The 24,221-nt window shown below is 35.6% G+C and overlaps 1 protein-coding gene and 1 pseudogene across 1 annotated transcript in view; both read left to right on the top strand.

Annotated features, from left to right (window-relative positions):
* Positions 1-23,796, top strand: part of BRCC3 (BRCA1/BRCA2-containing complex subunit 3) — an 80,948-nt gene extending 57,152 nt beyond the window's left edge. Inside the window, exons 9-12 of the mRNA XM_069463188.1 lie at positions 16,373-16,504; positions 17,016-17,059; positions 21,366-21,535; positions 22,766-23,796. Of these exons, the coding sequence (XP_069319289.1) occupies positions 16,373-16,504; positions 17,016-17,059; positions 21,366-21,517 (328 nt within the window). The 3' untranslated portion in view covers positions 21,518-21,535; positions 22,766-23,796. The remainder of the gene's footprint in view (positions 1-16,372; positions 16,505-17,015; positions 17,060-21,365; positions 21,536-22,765) is intronic.
* On the top strand, positions 7,599-8,111 carry LOC138378735 (mitochondrial import receptor subunit TOM20 homolog; annotated as a pseudogene).
* Positions 23,797-24,221: the final 425 nt, after the last annotated feature.

Below are 24,221 nucleotides of genomic sequence, written 5' to 3'. Positions count from 1 at the left end.
GTGATGAGAATACTAAAAGCTCCAACTTAAGCATTATAAAAGGTGTCCACGTAACAAGGGCATTTGTACCCCCTTAATATTCTGAAATAAAAAAAAAATGTTTTTCAAAATATTTCAACTGGGGGTGAAAGTACAACAATAAAGACATGTTTCTGGTTTGTATGCTCAAAAGACACAAAATAAATATTTTCTATATTTTGTACAAACTTAAAAAAATAAAGATCCATGCTCTGATGAGATGTTCAAGAAAAAAAAAACATAGAATTATTTTTTCTAGAACTATAAAGAATGATGCTGGTACTTTGATAGGAACTGCATTAATTCTGTAGATCACTTTAGATCATATGGACATTTTAACAGTGTTGATTCTACCAATCCACGAGCAAGATAGATTTTTCTATCTGGTTACATCTTCTACAATTTCTTTTCTTTTTTTTTTTTTTTTTTTTTTTTTGAGACAGAGTCTCACTCTGTTGCCCAGGCTAGAGTGAGTGCCGTGGCGTTAGCCTAGCTCACAGCAACCTCAAACTCCTGAGCTCAAGCGATCCTCCTGTCTCAGCCTCCCGAGTAGCTGGGACTACAGGCATGCACCACCATGCCCGGCTAATTTTTTCTATATATATTTTTAGCTGTCCATATAATTTCTTTCTATTTTTAGTAGAGATGGGGTCTCGCTCTTGCTCAGGCTGGTCTTGAACTCCTGAGCTCAAACGATCCGCCCACCTCGGCCTCCCAGAGTGCTAGGATTACAGGCGTGAGCCACCGCGCCCAGCCTACAATTTCTTTTCTTAGTGTTTCATAGTTCTCCCTGTATATGTCTCTCACGTCTTCCATTAAATATATACCTAGATATTTAATTTTCTTTGAGGCTATTGTAAAAGGTACTGTGTTTTTGATTTGAATTTAGGCTTGACTGTTATTGGCGTATAAGAATGCCTCTGATTTGTGTGTATTTATTTTGTATTCTGAGACTTTACTGAATTCATTTATCAGTTCCAGGAGTCTCTTGGTTGAATCCTGGGGGTTCTCTAGACATAATATCACATCATCAGCAAAGAGTGAGAGTTTGATCTCTTCTGCCCCCATGTGGATGCCCTTAATTCCCCTCTCTTGTCTAATTGCTCTAGCAAGGACTTCTCTTTAACTCCGTTAATGTTCTTTGCTCCAGAATCGACTTTGTCTGATATTAGTACAGCCACACCAACTCTCTTGAGTATTGTTAGCATGTTGTATCTTTTTACTTTTAACCTGTGTCTTTAAATTTAAAGTAGGGCTCTTGTCTTACACAGTTGGGTCTTTCTTTTTTATCTAATCTGACAGTCTTTGCCTTTTAATTGGCCCTTTACATTTAATATGATTATTGATGTGGCTAGGTTTAAATTTGCTATCTTCCTATTTTCTGTTCATCTCTTCTGATTTTTGTTCACTTTTTCTTCTTTTTTATGCTTTCTTTTGGATGAATTGAGTAATTTATTTTTATTAGCAAGGCCCATCACTTCAACAGAATTGAATAATTTTTCTGATTCCGTTTTGGGTCAGATAATTGTGTATATGTGAGGGGTGTTATTCTGTGCATTGTAGGATGTTTAGCAGCATTCCTGATCTCCACTCACTAGATGCCAGTAGCATCTCTTCAGTTGTCACAATCAAAAACGTCTCTAGATGTTGCAAAATGTTCCCTGCAGGAAAAAATTACCACTGGTTGAAAACCGCTAGTTTATAATATACATCTTTTACTTATCACAGTCTGGCTTCAAGTGATATTATACTAGTTCACATATACTATAAGAATCTTGCAACATTATACTTCCATTTCTACCCTCCTGGCCTTTGTGCTAGTATGGTCATATATTTTACTTGTATATATGTTATAAACTATTCATAATATGTTAACTAGTTTTATTTTAAACAGTTGATTATCTTTTCAAGAAATTTAAATACGAAAAAAATCTTTGTATTTGCCTATATAGTTACCATTCTTAGTACTCTTCATTTCTTTCTTCTCATCTGGTATCATTTTCTTTCTTCTTGAAGTGTCCTTCATCCTTTAATATTTCTTATAGTATTGCTGTGTTGGTACTGTATTCTTTTGACTTTTTTATTTCTAAAAAATATCTTTACTTTGCCTTCATTTTTTGAAAGATATTTGCAATGGGTAAAAATCTCTAGATTGTCTTTTTTTGCTTTTGGAACTATAAAGATATTTCTCCACTGGCCAACAAGAAAGTGGCTGTCATCTTTACCTTTGCTTCTCTCTATTAATGTGTCCCTTTTGGGGCTTCTTTTAAGATTTTGTTTTTATCGCCGGTTTTAAACTATTTGATCATAGTGTACCATGATGTAACTGATTTCATATGTCCTGTGGTTGGGTTTTATGGAACTTCTTAGACCTGTGGATTTGTATTTTCCATCAAATTTAGAAAGAAAACGTCAGCTATTATTCTCACCAGCTTTTTCTGTCCCATTTTCTCCTCTCCTTTAGGTATTGCAATTAAACATATGTTTGGCCTCTTGACAATGTCTCACAGTTCACTGATGCTGTTCATTGTTTTTCAGTATTTTTTTATGTCTGTGATTTATTTTGTATAGTTTGTATTGCTGTCTTCTAGTTTACTAATCTTCTGCAATGTTTAATTTATTGTCAATCCTATCCACTGTACTTTTTATCTCAGGCATTGTGATTTTCATCTCTAGAAGTCTGATTTGGATCTTTTTTTATTTCTTCCTGTCTCTACGTAACAGGTCCAATCTTTCCTCTAGCTTCCTGAACATATAACCTAGTTATAATGTCCATTTTAATGTCTTTGTCTACTAATTCTTATTACTAAATCAGTATTATTTCTGGGTCAATTCCAATTTTTCCTCATCATGGATTGGACTTTTCTGCTGCTTTTCATACTTGGCAATTTTTGATTGGATGCAGACATTGTGATTTTTACCTTATTGGGTGGTAGATATATTTATATTCCTAAAAATATTCTTGGGCTTCATTTTGAGATACTGTTAAGTTACTAGGAAGCAGTTTTATCTCTTCAGATCTTGCTTTTAAGCTTTGTTAGGCAAAAACAAAGCAGTGTTTAGTACAAAGTTCATTTTTCCCCACTACCAGGGCAAGACTCTTTTTTTTAGTACCCTGATGCCCCCAGAATTATGAGATTTTCTATTCAGGCTATTGGAAATAAGTGATATTCCTGGCCCTGTGTATATTTTGTGGACAGTTCCCTTTTAGCCCTTTAGGTTGTTATTTCCCTGACTGTGGGTAGTTTATTCACTCACATGCCCTGATCAGTTATCAACTGAATGCTTGAAGAGGATCCTCCAAAGATCTCTGGAGTTCCCTCCCTGTGCAGCTCTCTCCTCTACAGTACTTTGCCCTGCAAACCCAAGCTGCCTTGGCTTTCCTGGAGCCTCAGCTCCATCTTCCCAACTCAGGGAGACTGCCAAGCTGTACATGGGGCTTCCCCTTTCTGTGCTGCAGCTTGGAAACTTGTTCTAGCTAACCATGAGTTCAATCTGATAACTCCAATTCCATTCTCACACCTTAGGGTTCATTCTAGCAGTTTCCCTTTCCATATTTGCAACTTTTTTCTCCAACAGAGAGAAACCTTGCTTCTGCTATCCACAGTGTTTACTTATTGCTCAGTCTTAGAATATACAAAAAATAGTTTCAGAATTGCTAACCTATATCATTGTGAAAAACAAGCCTACTAACTAGAGATTAAAATTGGTTTATACTTGTTTTTATTAGGTATAATTAATGTAATAATTGTACCCAATAAAAATAAAAATACAGTTTTTTTTATTAAGTATAATTAACATGCAAAAGTTGCATATTTAATGTGTACATTTTGATGAGTTTGGACATATGTCCAAGAGTATGTACTCAAAATGTATTCACAGTTACCTGGGTTTGGTCTTTTTTTCTCCACACCACTTTAGTGTAGTTATATTATTCATGTGAGAGACAGTTTTTCTTGTTTGTTTTCCATTTTAGAATTTTTTTCTAACCCACACTTCTTTTTTCCATTTGGAGTATATGAATTATAAATATGGTTCCAAAAGTCAGAAGTCAGAACTATATAGTTTAGAGTTTATTTTGCATATGCTGAGATGGATCTAATTTTCTCTCTTTCCAAATGGTTATCCAACTGACCCAAAACCAATGATTAAAAAGTTTATCTTCACACCTGTGATTTTAGATGCCACTTTTTCTTATATACGAAAATTCCCTATTCACTTGGATCCATTTCTGGACTTTCTATTCTGTCTTGCTGTCCATTTATTTACCGATATGACATTAATTATAGTGGCTTTATAGTATGTTTTACTATTTGTGAGGCTAGTCTCTTTATTGCAGTTTTTCTTTTTCAGGGTTTCCCTGACTATTCTTACAAATTTTGTTTTCCATGTGAACTTTATTATCAACTCATCTAGCTCTATAAAAATATTTTTTTGGTATTTCTACTGAGACTGTGTTAAATTTATAAATTAATCTGTAATTAATCTTTGTGATATTGCATTGTCCCATCCAAGAATACTGGGTGTCTTTCCATTTGCTCTTGTCTACTTTTGTGTCTTTCAAGAATGTTAAGTTGTTCTCATATAGATTTTGCATATTTCTTGTTGAAATTTATTCTTAAGTATTTTATCTTCTTTTTTGCTTTTGTGACTGTGTTTGTTTTTTCCATTACATCCTCGTTTTTTGTTTGTATATTTGAAGGGTATTACTTCTGTTTGTAAATTTTTACCTTCCTGAATTCTTTTAATCTTTGAGTTAATTTTACCTTTTATTCTCTAGAGCTTTCCAGATAAATATCACATCCCATCTGTAAACAGAAATATTTTTACTTCTTATCCAATTGCTATTCCTCTAATTGATGTCTTATATTCAGTTACATTGCCTAATATTTCCTTTACAACATTAAATAGTAGTGGAAATAGCAGGCAATCTTGCTTTGTTTCTGATCCTTGTGGAAATTTCTGTAGTATTTCTACATTAAGAAAGACTGTATTCAGGACCAAGGTATACATACTTCTCATATTAAGAAAATGTCCATAAATTCATACTTTCTTCTTTTATTCTGTGTTTTAATCAGAAATAGGTGTTGAATTTTGTTAAGTTTTTCACTATCTATGGAGGTAATTATGATTTTCCTTAGATCTATTAATATGGTGTATTAGGCTGGGCGTGGTGGCTCACACCTGTAATCCTAGCACTCTGGGAGGTGGAGGCAGGAGGATCACTTGAGGTCAGGAGTTCAAGACCAGCCTGAGCAAGAGTGAGACCCCGTCTCTACTAAAAATAGAAATATTAGCCTGGCATGATGGTGAGCGCCTGTAATCCCAGCTACTCGGGAGGCTGAGGAAGGAGAATCCCTTGAGCCCAGGAGTTTGAGGTTGCTGTGAGCTAGGCTGATGCCATTGCACTCTAGCCTGGGTGACAGAGCAAGACTCAGTCTCAAAAAAATTATATAGTGTATTATATTATTAATAATAGATTTACTACTATTGAGCCAAACTTGCCTTCCTGGAAAAAAAATTTAGGTTATGATATATCTTGATGTGCTATTAGATTATGTTTGCTAATATTTTATTTAGTACTTTTTCATCAATAATCATAAGTGCTATCTTTCTGGAATATTCGTTTTTTGTACTATCTTTATGAGGTTTAGGTATCTATATTATATGCATATTTGCTTTGTTAAAATTGTTTAGAGTTTTATTTCATTTTCTAGGCTCTGGCACAATGTATGTAGTACTGAGGGCAATCTATTCTTTGATAATTCCCTTATGAAATCAGTTGGGCCTTTTATTTTTTGTGGGATAGTTCTTTGATATATTTCTCTGTTTCTGCTGGGGGAATTGATCTGTTTATGCTTTCTGCCTATAATAGGGTCAATTTTGATAAAGTGTATTTTCCTAAGAAATTATTCATTTTACCTGGTTTTCAAATTTATTTATATAGAGATCTGTCTGCCAGATAGTCTGTTATGAAATCTCTTCTATTTCAAAAGTTATCTCTCCTTTATCATTTCATATTTTGTATATTTGTGCTTTTTCCTTTTTTTCTTGGTTATGTTAGCTAGTGGTGTGTCAGTTTTGTTAATTTCCCCTGAAACAATAATTTTTATTTTTTTCTATTCCTTACCTTATTAATTTTTCTTTTATATTTATTAATTCCTTCTTTATGTTTTATTCTGGTTACTTTTTTGTGCTTTGTCTTCATGTTTGGAGGTTGGAATTTAATATTTTTGGTCTTTCATTATTACTGATATATGTGCTTAAGGCTTATGAATCTCTGCTGATCTTTGTTTTAAATATATCCTACAGATGCTGACAAGTAGTATTTTCATTTTAATTATTTTTTAATAAGTTATTTAATTTTACTTTCCCTTTCACCCCTACATTGTGCTGCAGTCTTCCTTCCCTTCAATCTGGTATCCATGCTGTAGCCTTTATAAAATGGTCATGCTCCCTAATACTCTCAGAATAAAGCCCCAAATTTGCACCTTTTCATGGTTTTCTTATTTCTCCAGCCATGTACTCTCTCAGTCGTATATATGCTCACTCTGTCTACAGTATCCTTTCTCATTATACTATATGGGCAATGTCTACTCAGTTTTGAAGATGAAGATCAAATTAGGAATCTTTCTCTGATACCTCTTAACTACCAATACCACCCCAGTTAAGCATTCTTCCTGGAAACTTAATAGAATCCTATACTTCCTTTATTATAATACTTATAACATTATATTTTAATATTTTGTCTTTCTACTAACATTGTAAGATCCTTGAAACAAGGCTTACCTTTTTATCACTGTTGCTATGTTACTTAGATAAATATTTGTTTAATGTCCCATCAGCTAGAGACTTCAAAACTATTATTTTATTATTATTATTATTTTTTGAGACAGAATCTGGCTCTGTTGCCCAGGCTAGAGTGAGTGCCATGGCATCAGCCTAGCTCACAGCAACCTCAAACTCCTGGGCTTAAGCAATCTTCCTGCCTCAGCCTCCCAAGTAGCTGGGACTACAGGCATGTGCCACCATGCCCGGCTAATTTTTTCTATATATATTTTTTTAGTTTGCCAGATAATTTCTTTCTATTTTTAGTAGAGACAGGGGGTCTCACTCTTGCTCAGGCTGGTCTCAAACTCCTGACCTCGAGTGATCCTCCTGCCTCGGCCTCCCAGAGTGCTAGGATTACAGGCATGAGCCACCACGCCCGGCCCAAAACTATTATTTTAATACATATGTTAGCATACTCTAGATTTTCTTTGTCACAAACTTAGTTTGGGTGGTTGGTGTTAGTTTTTCAATTGAAGTGTAACACATACAGAAAAGTATACAAATTATAAGTGTCCAGCTCAATTTTCACAAAGTGAAAAGACACCCATGGAACCGTAACACAGATCAGCTCTATGAATTTTCACAAAGCAAACGTGCCTATGAAAGTGTAACACATATTAAGAAATAGAACCAAGGCTGGTGGGCATTGGGGACAGAGCGGTGCCATCCGCTGTGAGGGTTCGCGGCCAACTGCTCCTTTGTGTTCCTCGCTACCACCATGGCCGTCTACAGTGTTCTAGAGAGAGAAGATGGTGGGCCAGAACAGTGCCCTCGCCACCAGTGTATGCTGGGCCCTTTTCATTGGGTATTGCGTTTACTTCCATCTCAAGAGAGAGTGACCCCAACTTCAAGAACAGGCTTCAAGAACAAAGAAAGAAACAGAAGCCTGCCAAGGAGAGAGCTGGACATTCCAAGTTACCTGACCTTAAAGATGCTGAAGCTGTTCAGAAATTCTTCCGTGAAGAAATACATCCCTGTGAAGAGTTGCTAGTTCAAGGTGAATACAAGAAGGGTGTGGACCATCTTACAAATATAATTGCCATGGACAGCCACAGCAGTTACTGCAGGTGTTAACAGAAAACTCTCCCACCACCAGTGTTCCACATGCTTCTGACTAAGCTCAGGACAATGAGAGAATTGTAAGTGCTCTGAGCTTGGCTGAAGATGATGTGGAATGAGAAACAAATGTCAATATAATAAAATCTCAGTTAAAAATATTTTAAAAATTCTTAACTCGAAAATTGAGCAGCTCTGGGGGAATAAGGGCACATACACTTGTTATGGACTATCCTACCATGAACTCTAACAAAGTTAATGTTTACTTTATATCCATTTGTCTGTTTTATTTATTTTTCCCAGTTAAAAGTGTATTTTGATAGAGATCTTTTCATTTTATAAATACACTATGAGTTAATGGAAAAAAAAAAAAAAAGAAATAGAACCATACCGGCCCTCCAAAAGCCTCCTTTGTAGCTCCTCCCAACTCCTATCCCCTCTTTCCTTTACAAAGGTAACCATTATCTTGATTTCTAACAGCACAGATTGTCTGTTTTTGAATTTTTATATAAATGGGAAACACAGTAAGTACAGTTTTGCGTATGGCTTCTTTCACTCAATATCTGATATATTGTGTATATCAGTAGTTAGTTCTTTTCATTGCTATGTACTATTTCATTGTCAGAATTTACCACAGTTTGCTTATTTATTCTCCTGTTGTTAAGCATTTGGGTTGTTTCCAGTTTGGGGCTACTATAGATAAAGCTGCTATGAAAATAATCCTTATATGTGCCTCCTGTTGCACATGTGCATGCGTGTCTTTTGGGTATGTACATAGGAGTGGAATTGCTGAATTATCACTTTAGTAAAATACGTCACACAGTTTCCCAAAGTTATTGTACAAATTCACATCCCTGCCAACAGTGTTTGAGGGTTTTCATGGCTTAACAGCTTCACTAACAATTACCATTTTCTGACTTTTTCATTTTTTGCAATTCTAATGAGTGTGCAGTGATATCTCATTGTGGTTTTAATTTTTATTTCCCCAGTGACTAATTAGGTTAAGTATCTTTTAAAATGTTTATTGGCCTTTTGGATAATCTCTCATGTATAAGTCTCATTCATTTTTCTTTAACTTTCTTATTACTTTGAAAGACGTCTAATATATTCTGGATACAAGCTCTTTGTCAGCTATACCTATTCCAAGTGTCTTCTCTGTCTCCCTGACCTGGTAATGGTATCATTTGATGAGCCTAAGTTGTTTATTTAATATAATAGTCCAGGTTATCTTTTTATCTTTTTGATCTACTACTTTTAAGTGTCCTATGCTATTTATGAAATCTTTCCTTACGCCAAAGAGATGGTGCTTATTTAACCACTGATATTTAAATCTATAATCCAATTAGTGCTGACTTTAGGATGTGAAGGGGGATGGGACTCAAGTTTCCTTTTTTCCCATATGTGTATCCAATTGACATAGCACCATTTATTGCTGCCTTGCCACTTCGGCTTAAATCAAGTGTCCATATATGTATGGGTACCTTTCTGGACTCTAGTCCATTCTATTTTTGTTTCTGTACCTATCCTCATGCCATTAATACACTATATTAATTATTGTAGTTTTATAATAAGTCTTAATATCTGGTAGTGTTAGTTCTCCCCTTTGTTGTTCTTCAAGATTATCTTTGCTGTTCTTGGCCCTTTATAATCACATATAAATTTTAGGATCAGCTTGTTGATTTCCACAAGAAAACCTGCTGAGATTTGTCAGCTGAGATTTGTCTGGGATAGGATCGGATCTATTTATCAGTTGTTTGCATCCCTCCATTTATTTAGATTTTACTTATTTCTCTCAATAATCTTTTCTATTTTTCAGTGCAGAGGTCTTACACATTTTCCATTTAAATTATTCTTAGGAATTTGGTGTTTTATGCTATTGTAATTGGTATCTTTTCAAAATTTTTATTTTCTAATTAGTGCTGGTTATTTAGATAGTAAGTTGATATATGTATATTGACATCATACCCAGCAGCCTTGCTAAATGTACTTATTAATTCTAATGATTTATCTACAGATATTGTTCCCTTGGGATTTTTTGTGTAAATGATCATGTGTTACATAAAGAAGGGCAGTTTAATATCACCCTTTCCAATCCTTACACCTTTTTATTTCTCTTTCTTGCTTTATGCTGGCTCAGTCTTCCAGTAAGATTTTTGAACAAAATGTCAAAAAGAATGCTTTCAAAATTTCCCCATTATCTCTGATGTTTAATACAGATTTCCTATAGGTAGCCTTTATTATAATAAGGAAATTCTCTTCTATTCCTAGTATTCTAAGGCTCTTTCTTATGAATGAACATTGAATTTTATCAACTGCTCCTCCTGCATTTATTAACATAATCATATGATTATTTTCCTTTACTCTTTTATCGTGGTAAATTGTATGAACTGATTTCTGAACCTAAAACCAACCTTGCATTCCTTATTCATTATATATTATCTTTTTAATGTATCACTTGATTCAGGAGGCTAATCGTTTTAGGAATTCTATATCTTTGTTCATAACTGAGATTGATCCATAATTTTATTTTCTTTAAACACCCTTGCTAGATTTTGATATCAGGGTTATGCTGGCTACATAATACAAAGTAGAAAGTGTTCCTATATCTCAGGTTTTTGAACTAGTTTGTGTAAGTTTGGTATTCCTTTTTCTTAAAATGTTTGATAGAATAGAACAGATTAGCAATCTTGGTGTGGAATTTTTTAATGAAAAGTTTTAAATTACAAATTCAATTTCTTTAAAAAAAAGGACTATTTTGATTTTCTGTATCTTTTTAGTTTTGACAAGTTGTACTTTTCTAGGAATTTATCCTAGAAATTTTATTTACATTGTTCACAATATTTTCTTATTATTCTTTTAAAGTTTGTAGGATCTGAAGTGATTTCCCCGTTTTCATTGTTTACATTGGTAATTTTTGTGGTCTCTGTTTTTTCCTTGATTAGTCTTGCTGGAGATTTATTAAATTTATCAATCTTTTCAAAAGAGCCATAAATGTTACTTTAAGTACTGCTTTAGGTACATCCAGAATTTTTATTGTTTAAAAAAATATACATCAGTTCAAAATATTGCCTAATTACCTTTGTGATTTATTTTTTGATGCAGTAGTTATTTAGAAGTATATAACTGAATTTCAAATCATTGGATAATTTCACACATAAGATGAACTCAACACATGCTACCCCCATATTTTGCTGAACTCAACTTATAAAACCTGGACGGAAGGCTAGGGCTAGCTATTTGTGAACTCTGGAAAGCAAATAACAGGCAGATGGGGGAAGGACCTCAAAATTCAAAATATCACAGAAGTGGGGGTATAAACAAGATCCAGAGTCTCATAACACAATATCCAAAATAGCTGGGATACAAGTCAATATTACTCAACATATGAAGAACCACAGAAATCTCATCTTGTATGGGAGAAGATAATCAACAGACACAAAAGGCAAGATGACACGTATGTTGGAAATATCTAACAGGACTTTAAAAGCAGCCATTGTGAAAATGCTTTAACTATCAAACACAAAAATGTTGAAACAAATATTTAAAAAGAAAGTATCCAGTGAGATTTAGAAGATAAAAAGAACCAAATGGAAATTTTAGAATCAAAAAATATAATAACCAAAATTCGCTAGATTATAAGTGAGAACACAGTACAGATGACAGAGGAGTCAGTGAACTTGAAGATAGGTCAATAGAATTATCCAATCTGAACAATGGGCAGGAAAAAAAAATTGGGGAATAAGGAACAGAACTTCGGGAACCTGTAGAAAAACAGTAAAAGGTGGCAAAGGATAGATATAAAAATCAATGGAATAGAATTGAGAGTCCATAAATAAACCTATACATTTATGGTCAATTGATTTTTAACAAGTGTACCAAGATAATTCAATGGGTAAAGAAAAGGCAATTCAACAAATGGCGGTGGGACAACCGGATATCCACATGCAAAAGAATGAATTTGGACCCCTAACTCACCCAATATACAAAAATTAACTTAAACTGGATCAATGACATAAATAGAAGACCTAAAACAATAAAACCCTTAGAAGACATAGGAATAAATCTTCACAACCTTGAATTTGGCGGTTTCTTTGATATGACACCAAATACACAAGGCACAAAAGAAAAAAAAGATAAATTGGACTTGATAAAAATTAAAAATGTTTGTACATCAAAGGACATTATCAAGAAGGTGAAGAAACAACCTACAGAATAGGGAAAATAGTTACAAATTATATAAAACAGTCCCCTTATCTTTAAGGGATATATTCCAAGATCCCCAGTGGATTACTGAAACCATGGATAGTACTGAACCCTATTACACCATGCTTTGTCCAATAAATACATACCTATGATAAAGTTTAATTTGTAAATTAGGCATCGTAAGGGATTAACAACAATAACTAATAATAAAATTGAAACTGAATGTAACAATATACTGTTCACAATTTCAAGAATAGAAGATTCATTCTTACTATAGATAGATCTTAGCAACCTCAGCATATATTTTCTCTTTCCCAATTAAGTAAAAAAAATTTCACCTTTTCACTTAAAGGAAGCACTTTATGGCTTCTCTTTAGCATTTCTGAACTGCTAGCATCACTATCTTGTGTCCTGAGGCCATTACTGAATAAAATGAGAGTTACCTGAACATAAGCACTGCAATACTCTGACAGTTGATTTGATAACCAAACAGCTACTAAGTGACTAACGGGCAGGTAACATATACAGCATGAATATGATAGACAAAGGGGTGATTTGTGTCCCAGGCAGGTTGGAGTGGGACAGCGTGAGATTTTATCACACTATTCAGAATGGTTCTAAATTTAAAATTGATGAATTGTTTATTTCTAGAATTTTCCATTTAATATTTTTGGACCATGGTTGACTGCGGGGAACTGAAATCCTTGGAAAGTAAAACAGGATAAGGGGGGATTATGTATATGATGATAGTATGGCATCCAGAATATGTGTAGAACTCTTACAATTCAACAATAAAAAGACACACACCTCAATTTAAAAATAAGCATTCAACACAGGACTGGAATTCCTACCCAGAACAATTAGGCAAGAAAAAGAAATAAAAAGCATCTAAATTGGAAAGGAAGATGTAGAATTATCTCTGTTCACAAATGACCTGATCTTGATCTTACATGTAGAAAACCCACAATAAAAACTGTTAGAACTAATAAATTAATTCAGCAAAGTGGCAAGATAACAAAAATCAACACACAAAAATCAATTTTATTTCATGTACTGACAACAAATAATCAGAAAAGGAAAATAAAATCTCATTTATAATATCGAAAATAACAAAATACTTATGCATAAACTTAACCAAGGAGGTGAAAAACTTGTACATTCAAAACTATGAACTGTTTCTGAAATAAAGACACATATAAATGGAAAGACATCCCAAGTTCATGCATTGGATAACTTAATATCGTTAAGATACTATACTGCCCAAAGCTATCTACAGATTTAATGCAATCACTATCAAAATCCCAGTGGCATTTTTTTTTTTTTTTGCAAAAATAGAAAAATCCATCCTAAAGTTCATATAGAATCTTAAGGGATCCCAAATAGGCAAAACAATTTTGAAAAAGAACAAAGCTGGACAATTTACATTGCCTGATTTCAAAAGTAACTACAAAGCTAAAGTGTGGTACTGGCATAAAGACAGACATATAAACCAATAGAACAGAGTAGTGAGCCCAGAATTAAATTCTTGCATATATGGTCAAGCAAACTTCAACATGGGTGTCAAGACCAGTAGATGGGGAAAAGACAGTCTCTTCAATAAATGATGTTGGAAAAACTGGATATCCACATGCAAAAGAAAGAAGTTGGACCCTTATCTTACACCACATGCACAGATTAACTCAACATGGATTAAAGACATAAACATAAGACCTAAAACTGCTAAACTCCTAGAAGGAAACATAGGGAGAAATCTTCATGATACTAGATTTGGCAAGGACTTCTTGGATATGACACCAAAAGCACAGCCAACAAAAGCAAAAATAGACAAATCAGACTACCTAAAACTTAAAAAGTTCTGTGTATCAAAGGAAACAACTGAGTGAAAATGCAACCTATGGAATAGGAAAAATATTTGTAAATCATATATCTGATAAGGGGTTGGTATCTGGAACATATAAAGAACTGCTACATCTCAATAAGGAAAAAATAACTTGATTTAAAAGTAGGCAAGACTTGAATACACATTTCTCCGAAGATGATATGCAAATGGCCAACAAGCATATGAAAAAATGCTTGACATCAGTGGTCATCAGAGAAATGCAAATCAAAACCACAATGAGATATCACCTCACACCCATGATGATGGCTACTATTTAAAAAAGTCAGAAAATGACAAATGTTGGCAGGGATGTGGTGGAGTTGGAACCCTTATGCATTATTGCTGAGATTGTAAAATAGTGCAACCTTTATGAAAAACAGTATGAAGTTTCTTTTAAAAATTAAAAATAGATCTACCATATGATCCACCAATCCCACTTCTGGGTATATGTCCAAAACAATTGAAAGCAGGATCTCAAAGAGATATTTTCTCCATTTTTTCATCCATTTTGTCCATCTTGCCCTCTAATTTTTTTTTTACATATTTTAATACTCTAAAGTTCCTTGTCTATTAATTACAATATCTGTGTCATCTGTAGGCCTTTCTCTATCGACATTTTGTTTTGATCATCTGTCATATTTTCTTGTTTCTTTACACGTCTGGCTTTTTAAAATGTTATATGGCAGAGTTATTAAAAGGAACCATATATATTGGACTAAATATTATTATTTCCCAGGGAGAAAGCATGCCCATTCCTATATCAAGCAGCTAGGATAAAAATCTTACTACTTCCATCCAGTCAGAAGCTACCTGCGTCAGCTCTGTTGCTACGTTAGTTATTCTCTGTTTCACTTTGGTTTGCCAGGCTTTGAGCACAGGGGAGATCTGCCCTATAAGTATTCCACTTCCCACTTCCTAGTAGGAATTTTAGATCTAAGAAACATGAAATAATGAAGATCTCTCTTTGTGTTTTCAGCTCAGGTCCCACCTTCTTATGCCTCCATATTCTTAGCAAGTCCTAAAGGGTAAAGTCAGCAGGAGAGGAGAACTAATTCTATGTTGTGGGCTTCTACAGATTTCAGTCTGTCACATCAGCCCACATTATTCTTATAAGCTCCATTGGTTTCTCTTTACCCCAGAAAAGTTCATCTTTGTATGACAAGCTCCATCTTTTACCTTTTTACACTTCCAGACAGGACAGATGCCCCTGGGAGAAGAGTGGCCACTGGTCTCTACTCATTTACTCATTGTCTCTCTCTGGAACATAGTTCATTTAGACTTATCTTTGTATCCACAGCTCTCTGGTGTCTTTTCTTTAATCTATACTTTTTGTTTTATCTGTTTTCTTATTGTTATGGTGGGAGCAATGGTCTTTGATGACCTTCTATGTCCCAACTGGCAGCAGAACTACTGGATCACTTTAATCCAAATAGGAATTGAGATGATTCAAAGTCGGGCTTCCAGTGCATGTATAGGCTGGTCTTTTTGTTACTCCAAAGGGCCAACAACTATGGCATATTCTTTCATGAATTCTTCCCTGACTACTTGGGTGTGGAGAGGGGGAAGGGGTGCTTTTAATTCCCTATCATTTGTGTTCCATCTAGGTTGTGGTATGGGCCCAAGACATACTCTGGTGGGGAAGAAAGAATGGGGAACTAGATCTTATACTGCTTTACCACCATGGCCAATGGGGCCCCATGGTGCCAAGGGCCCTCAACCTGTATTCTCCACTGAACTCAGTATTAGGTAGAATTTAGGTATATTAAGGTAAGAAGTGGGTTAAGGTAGATTGGTTGGCCTTAGTAACAAGCATATCTGTTTCTCCCATTATAGCATGAAAAAGCAAGTATTTGTGAATTTCTTACTTATTTCCCCCCAGAAGAGAGAATGGGAGGTGGGGATCACTGGTGAACACTTAGTTAGAACAAATGAGCATTTATTTGAGTAATCCCATCTACATAATGAATCCAATGGAGTCATTGAAGAGTCTGCAATGCCTCTTTAGACTTTTGCAATGCCTCTTTTTCAGAGTTTGTGATTAATTTGTTCAAACTCACTGGCAGCTTCCAAACTGAAAATAATATTAATTAGCTATTCCCCTTGTCTTGGGAGCAGACATAAGGACCTTGAACTCCCAAAGCTTCTGTTAACAGAAGTGGCCTCAGATTCTCTATGGGAGTATTAGCTCTGCAAAGAGGCTTCCAATTTTCTCCCAGATGAACACAGTTTGAACTCTGTTGGCTTTGAAGTTGATCCATTAAATGAATTATAAGAACACTTATCTTTGAAGTATGCTGTATCCCAAAGATTCAATTAAAACTACAGAGAACTTCTGATTATGACAACTCAGGGTTTAAAAACTGACCTAAACTGATTGCCTTGCAGGTATGAGAGAATTGAAATCCCAATCCATATTGTACCTCATGTCACCATTGGGAAAGTGTGCCTTGAATCAGCAGTAGAGCTGCCCAAGATCCTGTGCCAAGAGGAGCAGGATGCGTATAGGAGGATCCACAGGTAGAGACCCTCTTCTGTCCTTTTATCTTTAGCAACTTTTGAGCCCCCTTTCCTTTCACCTCTCTGGGAGAAAGCTTTATAGCAGTGTCCAGTCATACTGTATCATAACAATCTCTTTAACATTTGTTTTTCTCCTGCTATACTTTGGATCCTTCAAGGACAAAGACACTTTCTTCTTTTGTTGTGAAAACAAGATAAACCACAACATCTTAGTAGTCCTGTTGCCTGCCAAACACTAGGTCTTGCCCAATAAATGCATACTATGTCAAGGATTTGGTGAGAGACAGTAATTTCAAAATTATCTCTTTGAATTATCTCTTGAATTTTTGAATAAAATAATATACCCCAAATCATTAAAAAGTTAATAATAATGAGAATTTAAATCATACATATTTGTCTAATCTAGTTGGCAAAGGTCTGATGCAGTTAATTGCTTTGTTATAGTTCATGACCATTTTATTTTCCCTTCAGTGCTATTTTGCTACTAACCTAAACTATTTTATCCCTTTAGCCTTACACATCTGGACTCAGTAACCAAGATCCATAATGGCTCAGGTAAGATTTTTTTTTCCTTGAATATAGGCAGTGATCCTTGAAATACTCAGCTGACAGAGGCAAATTTAGTTTAAGTGATTGAAGTGATGGGTACAAGTGATCCTTGGGTTTCCTTTCCCAAGAGTTTTATGATCCTGCTCCCAACATTTCTTTTGAACCCTGGGGACCCGTGAATGCTGTAAATGCAACCTAGAGTAAGAAAGGAGGAAAGACAGGAAAGAGCTTTATGATAGACCTACTCAGTGGTGTGCTGGCACATGCTTAACAACCAGTTCTCAAGGAACAGGTAGGGCACTGGTTTGTTCTGTTTGCCAGTTCCCATGGCATAGTATCCCTAGCATGGCTGATTTCAAGTAACTAACGTGGCTTCAATTTCCTAAAATTGAAATAATTGGCCCTTGTGAGCCAGTGATGAGCTCACCAGTACCAGCCTATCGTGGTGAGAATTGAAAGAGATGGATGGACAGACAGACAGATAGAAGGGAAGGCATGAGGGAGAACATCCTATCATGTCAATAAATACAGAAGGAATTCCTATACAAGGCAAAGGAACAAAAATCTCAATACAGTATGTATACTAACTCACTTTTCCTCCAAAATACACACCTCCCCAGCCACACTTTCTGAGTAACCCTGACTCCCTGGTCATTCTTATCATTCTGTGCAATCTTTCCCTATTACTGGCAAGGTCACCAGTGAGGACAAAAGGGGAATCTTTCAAGTGTTATAGACAATTACTTTTTGAAGAAAAAAAGGGAGAAATAGCTTGGTCTGTCTGTCTCATCATTTCTTTTTCTTTTTTTTTTTTAAAGTAGACTTTATTTTTTTATTTCTTTCTTTGGTTTTTTTTTGTTTTTTGAGACAGTCTCACTCTATTGCCTGGGCTAGAATGCCATAGTGTCAGCCTAGCTCACAGCAACTTCAACCCCCTGGGCTCAAGGGATCCTTCTGCCACAGCCTCCCAACTAGCTGGGACTACATGCATGCACCACACCTGGCTGATTTCTTTCTATTTTTAGTAGAGATGGGATCTCATTCTTGCTCAGGCTGGTCTCAAACTCCTGACCTCAAGTGATCCTCCTGCCTCAGCCCTCAGAGTGCTGGGATTACGGGTGTGAGCCACCATGCCCAGCCTGTCTCATCATTTCTGTCTGGGTTTTGTAAAACATGACAAAGAATTAAAAGTTAATAATATATATAGCCATACGGTAAAGCTACAGTAATTTAAAAAGTATAAGTAATAGCTCAAAATAGACAAATAGATCAGTAGAACTAAGCAGACCCCAGAGATAGCTCCATGTATAGATAATTTATATTTACGAAAGGTATTACTTCAAATCAATGTAAAAAAGGATGGATTATTCACTAAGTAGTATTGGGACAGTTCATTTGGTTGTTAGTTCATTCATTCAGGAACCATTTGAGTGTCTACTTTGCTGGCACTATTTTGCTCTATAGGGCTGAGCAAAGCAAAAGAGACCATCTTAACCTACATGGACTTACATTTTATTTCCATTTGGGGGAAAATAGATTCCTACCTAATACCTTAATATAAAAATAAATTCCAGATGTATTTAAATGTTTACTATTAAATATGGTACAACCACTTTGGAAAAGAGGTTGGCTATTAAAATTGCCAAATGTCCCGCTGGTTCCATTCCTAGGCATATACCCAAAAGAATTGAAACAGCTATTAAAATAAAAACTTGTACACAAATGTTCATAGCAGTATTGTTCACAATATCCAAAAGGTGGAAAGAACTCAAATGTGCATCGGTGGATGAATGGATAAGCAAAGTGTGATATAGCCATACAGTGAAGTACTGGTCAGCAACAAAAAGAACAAACTACTGATACATGAACAACCTGGATGAGTCTCGTAAACATTATGCCAGGTGAAAGAAGCATCACACAAAAGGCTACATATTCTAGAGTTCCAAATTCAAGAATAACTTAGGCTGGGCATGGTGGCTCATGCCTGTAATCCTAGCACTCTGGAGGCTGAGGCGGGTGGATTGCTCAAGGTCAGGAGTTCGAGACCAGCCTGAGCAACAGCGAGACCCCGTCTCTACTAAAAATAGAAAGAAATTATCTGGCCAACTAAAAATATATATAGAAAAAATTAGCTGGGCATGCCTGTAGTCCCAGCTACTCGGGAGGCTGAGGCAGAAGGATCGCTTAAGCCCAGGAGTTTGAGGTTGCTGTGAGCTAGGCTGATGCCATGGCACTCACTCTAGCCTGGGCAACAAAGCGAGATTCTGTCTCAAAAAAAAAAAAAAAAAAGAAAAGAAAAGAATAACTAATGTATAGTGACAGCAAGTAGATCAGTAGCCGCCAGGGGCCAGAGATGAAGGGGTATTTAACTACAAAGGGAACTGCAGAGGGGATTCTTTGGGGTGATGGAAATGATCTATATCTTGACTTGCAAGTGGTTACACAGGCTGTCCTAGTCATTAGGTTACTATAAAGTAATACCTGAGGCTAGGTAATTTATCAAGAAAAGAGGTCTGTTTGGCTCACAGTTCTGCAGGCTATACAAGAAGCATTGCGGCAGCATCTGCTTGGCTTATGGTGAGGGCCTCAGGCTGCTTCTACTCATGGCAGAAAGGGAAAGGGAGCTGGCATGTGCAGAGATTACATAGCAAGAGCGAGAAGGGGGAGGTGCCAGGCTCTTTTTAACAACCAACTCCCGTGAGAACTATTAGAACGGGAACTCTCATCATGATGAGGAGGGCACCAAGCCATTCCTGAGGGATCTGCCCTCATGATGCAGATACCTCCCATTAGGCACCACCTCCAACACTGGGGATCAAATTTCAACATGAGGTTTGGAGGGTCAAATATCCAAACCATAGCACAGAGTATACATTTGTCAAAACTCATAGAACTGTACACTCTAACTTTGTTCATTTTATCATCTGTAAATGACATCCCAATAAAGCTCATTTTAAAAGCTAAAAAAATACAGGAGGAAAATATAAAAGAATATTTTTCAAACACTAGGGATGTCATGGCCTAAGTATAATCTGAAAACCTGAACTCACAAAAGAAAAGTTTGAATAAAAATTAAAGACTTTTATAGACCCCTACAAAAAATTTAAAATGTTAATTATAATCTTTAAAAGAAGTATGGATTAAGATAAAATTACCAGATTTTCACCTTTTCTTTTGGCAAAGATTAAACTGAGAGATAAGTAAGGATGTAAGGGAAGTGAACAGTCCCCCTGTTCCTAGAGGTATAATTTGGAACCATCTGGAAAATACTGGATAATTGGTTTTAAAATGTACATGGACTTAGGTCTAGCAATTCCACTTAATCACAGTTTTTATAATAGCAAAAAATTGGATGCCACTGAGATGTCCATCAATAGGGGACTTATTAAATTGGTCCATCCATTCAGATGAATATTCTGCAGCCCTTAAGAAGGAAAGCTATTAACACAGAAAGATGTCTATCATATATGGCTAGGTAGAGGGAAAAGTAACACCCAAAATAATATGGTTTTTATTCAAAAGCATACACGTATGTATACATATATCTGGGAAGATATGCCTCACAGTGTTACAGTGGTCATTTCAATAAGAGTCACATATTATGAGAGAGAAAAATATATTTCCATGAGGTGGAATTTATTTTAAAAGAGTGCCATGAAGCTCAACATTCACAGTAAGGCATGAAAGTCGATAACTCCCTTACTCTTCATCCCTCTGTTTTTTTCTCATTTTAAAAGAAGAACTTTTGAATTAATATATTTATTTCTTCAATATATACAATATTTTTTTTTATTTCAGAAAATTCTTTTTTTTTCTTTTTTTTTATTTAAGCTTATTATGGGAGATACAAAAGTTCAGGTTACGTACGTTGCCCATGTTATATACAACATTTAATAAGCAATTTTCCTACAGGGCCCTGTGGAAAACCAAGATGCAGAAGGCAGAGTTCTAGCTCTTTAGGAGGTTATGGTGGTTTACAGTGTGGGAATGTCTGAGGGGCTAGGGAAAGGAAGCTTTCCGTGGCTTTAAGCCCTTTTGCCTAATGAAGTAAAGAGCCAAGCCTCCCTCTGGCTTATGGTTCCAGGGGTGTTCACGATGGCCTTAGAATAAGTATCTTCTTTGCTTAGCTCTTCTGTCTTTCCCCTGGCTGGGCATAGAAAGTTGCTTACCAGTCCTACTTATTGCACCTTTTGTACTTCCCCTCCAACCCCTTCTTTCTGTGGTCATGGTTGGGTTGTTGGTGGTGGAGTGGGAACATGCTAGTGGACAGTGCTTTTCCACAATTATCTCATGTATTTTTTTCCTACTGAAGTGTTTACCAAGAATCTGTGCAGTCAGATGTCAGCAGTCAGTGGGCCTCTTCTACAGTGGTTGGAGGACAGATTGGAGCAAAATCAACAACATTTGCAGGAGTTACAACAAGAAAAGGAAGAACTTATGCAAGAACTTTCTTCTCTAGAATAAAGCAGGAGACAAAGTGGGGTAAAAAACTTTTTTCAATTTGTGTACTAAATGTGACCTGAAAATGCACATAACTCATGTGCAGGCAGACAATGGAGCCGCTCTTTTTACATGCTAGTGGATAAGTTTCTCACATGTAATAAACGTAAGATATCTTCCTAAAAGTTTCATTAGAACTTACTGAACCCTTCTACCCATAACTGGCCTACAAAAAGCATATGCAAGATGATTTAAGCAGAATATAAAAGTTATTTTTTAAAAAGGCTGTGGGAGGTACATTGCCAAGGGATATCTTGGAATAAAATGTCTGGGAGTGTATTTTAAATGTTTGTTTTGCCATTTTTTTTTTTTTTGAGACAGAGTCTCACTCTGTTGCCCAGGCTAGAGTGAGTGCCGTGGCATCAGCCTAGCTCACAGCAACCTCAAACTCCTGAGCTCGAGCGATCCTCCTGTCTCAGCCTCCCGAGTAGCTGGGACTACAGGCATGCACCACCATGCCCGGCTAATTTTTTTCTATATATATTTTTAGCTGTCCATATAATTTCTTTCTATTTTTAGTAGAGATGGGGTCTCGCTCTTGCTCAGGCTGGTCTCGAACTCCTGAGCTCAAACGATCCGCCCACCTCGGCCTCCCAGAGTGCTAGGATTACAGGCGTGAGCCACCGCGCCCGGCCTGTTTTGCCATTTTTTAACTTGGAAGTCTTTATTTTCATTTTTCAAATACATCCACTGCCTAGAGTAAGTTAAAGGAAGAAGAGTATTTCATATTTTGATTTTGTAGTTATGATGCTTATGCGGAACAAGTAAATAATAAGTACACTAGGGTTAGTGCGAAGTGTAGGTGACTCAGTAGCACCCCACCTCTATTATTTGCCCATTCCGAGGCATGTCTCATGTCTTCCCTCTTGATCTCTAAAATATGTATTCTGAGATACCTATCTCTTGAATCTATGTGGGTATCCTTTTTAAACAAACAGATGAGTTCTAGCACATGTGACTCTGAAGTGAATTCCTATTGAGCAGATCCTATCTGTCTTGGAATTTCCATTATAATATAAATGTGTTCTTCCAGAAACATTTAGGATTTAGGGTGTAATAAAAATCATGCTTTAAAAAGTTCAGTTGCCTTATTCTTATCATGTGTAACCACAAATGATAAGTCTGTTTTCAGAAGAGTCAGGACTATTGCATACAAGAAATTAAAGTAATAAAGATTGTTTTCAATTTTTTTTTCTTCCTATTTCTCCCTAGATATTGTTCTGCAAATTTGAAAGTGTAGTCCAGAACCACCTCCATCAAAATCAATTGGATGTCAAATTCTGCCTTTGGGGGTAGAACCCAGAAATCTGCATGAACTTCCCAGCTGATTCTGAGGCATACTAACATTTGAAAAGTACTACCATAGGGCATGTGGAATGTCAACATTATGTTTTCCATAATTCCCCACAGAAACAGTTCTTCTCTATTCTTTTTCTTTCCCTATAGGAAAGGTAAAAAATATCCAGTGTAAAATTAATTAAGCTAAATCAATTTTGAAGAAAAAAAGTTGGAGGACTCACATTACCCAGCTTCAAGACTTACTATAAAGCTGTAGTAATCAAGATAGTATTGGCAAAAGAATGACATATAGATCAATGGAACAGAAGAGAGAACCCAGAAATAGACCTACATAAAATATGCCCAACTGGTTTCAACAAAGTGCAAAAGCAATTCAGTGGAGGAGGGATAGCCTTTTCAACAAATTATACTGGAGCAATTGGACACCTATAGGCAAAAAAAAATGAACCTTGACCTAAACCTCTCATCTTATATAAAATTTAACTCAAAATGTATCATGGACTTAAATGTAATACATAATTACAAAACTTAGAAAAACGTCATAGGAGAAAAATCTTCAGGATGTCGGGCTAGGCAACAAGCTCTTGGACTTCACCCCAAAAATACAATCCATAAAAGGAAAAAAATGATATATTGGACTTAATCAAAATTAAAACCTTTTGTTCTGTAAAAAATTTAAGAAGAGGAAAAGACAAGCTACAAATTGAGAGAAATTATTTGCAAACCATATATCTGATCAATCTGGAATATATAAAATGTGCTCGAAACTCAATAATAAACAAACAATCCAACTATAAAATAGGCAAAAGACATGGACGTTTGACTAAAGAGGATATATGGATGGCAAGTAAGCACACGAAAAGATGTTGAACTTCATAAAGTCATCAGGGAATGTGAATTATGACCACAATAAGATAATGATTTATCAGAATGGCTAAAAAAATGTAAAATGATACAGCCACTCTGGAAAAGAGTTTAGAAATTTCTTATAAAGTTAAACATATACTTACTATATGACCCAGCAATTGCACTTCCAGACATTTATTCCAGAGAAGCGAAAACCTATGCTGGCACAAAAACCTGTACACAAATGTTCACAGCAGCTTTATTTTTAATAGCCAAAAACTGGAATCAACCCAGATTTCCTGCAGTGGTTAAATGGTTAAACAAGTCATCCATACCTTGGAATCCTGCTCTGCAATGAAAAGGAACTATTGATACAACCACTTGGATGTACCTCAGGGTATTACAGTGAATGAAAAAAAGCCAATCTCAAAAGGTTATATACTTTATGATTGAATTAATAACATTCTTGAAATAACAGAATTATACAAATAAGGAACAGATTAATGGTTGCCAGGGACAGGGA

Source organism: Eulemur rufifrons, chromosome 30 (genome assembly GCF_041146395.1).
Source record: "Eulemur rufifrons isolate Redbay chromosome 30, OSU_ERuf_1, whole genome shotgun sequence".
Classification (NCBI taxonomy): Eukaryota; Metazoa; Chordata; class Mammalia; order Primates; family Lemuridae; genus Eulemur; species Eulemur rufifrons.
The sequence above is the reverse complement of the archived record's forward strand: the minus strand, read 5'-3'. Positions and strand labels throughout refer to the sequence as shown.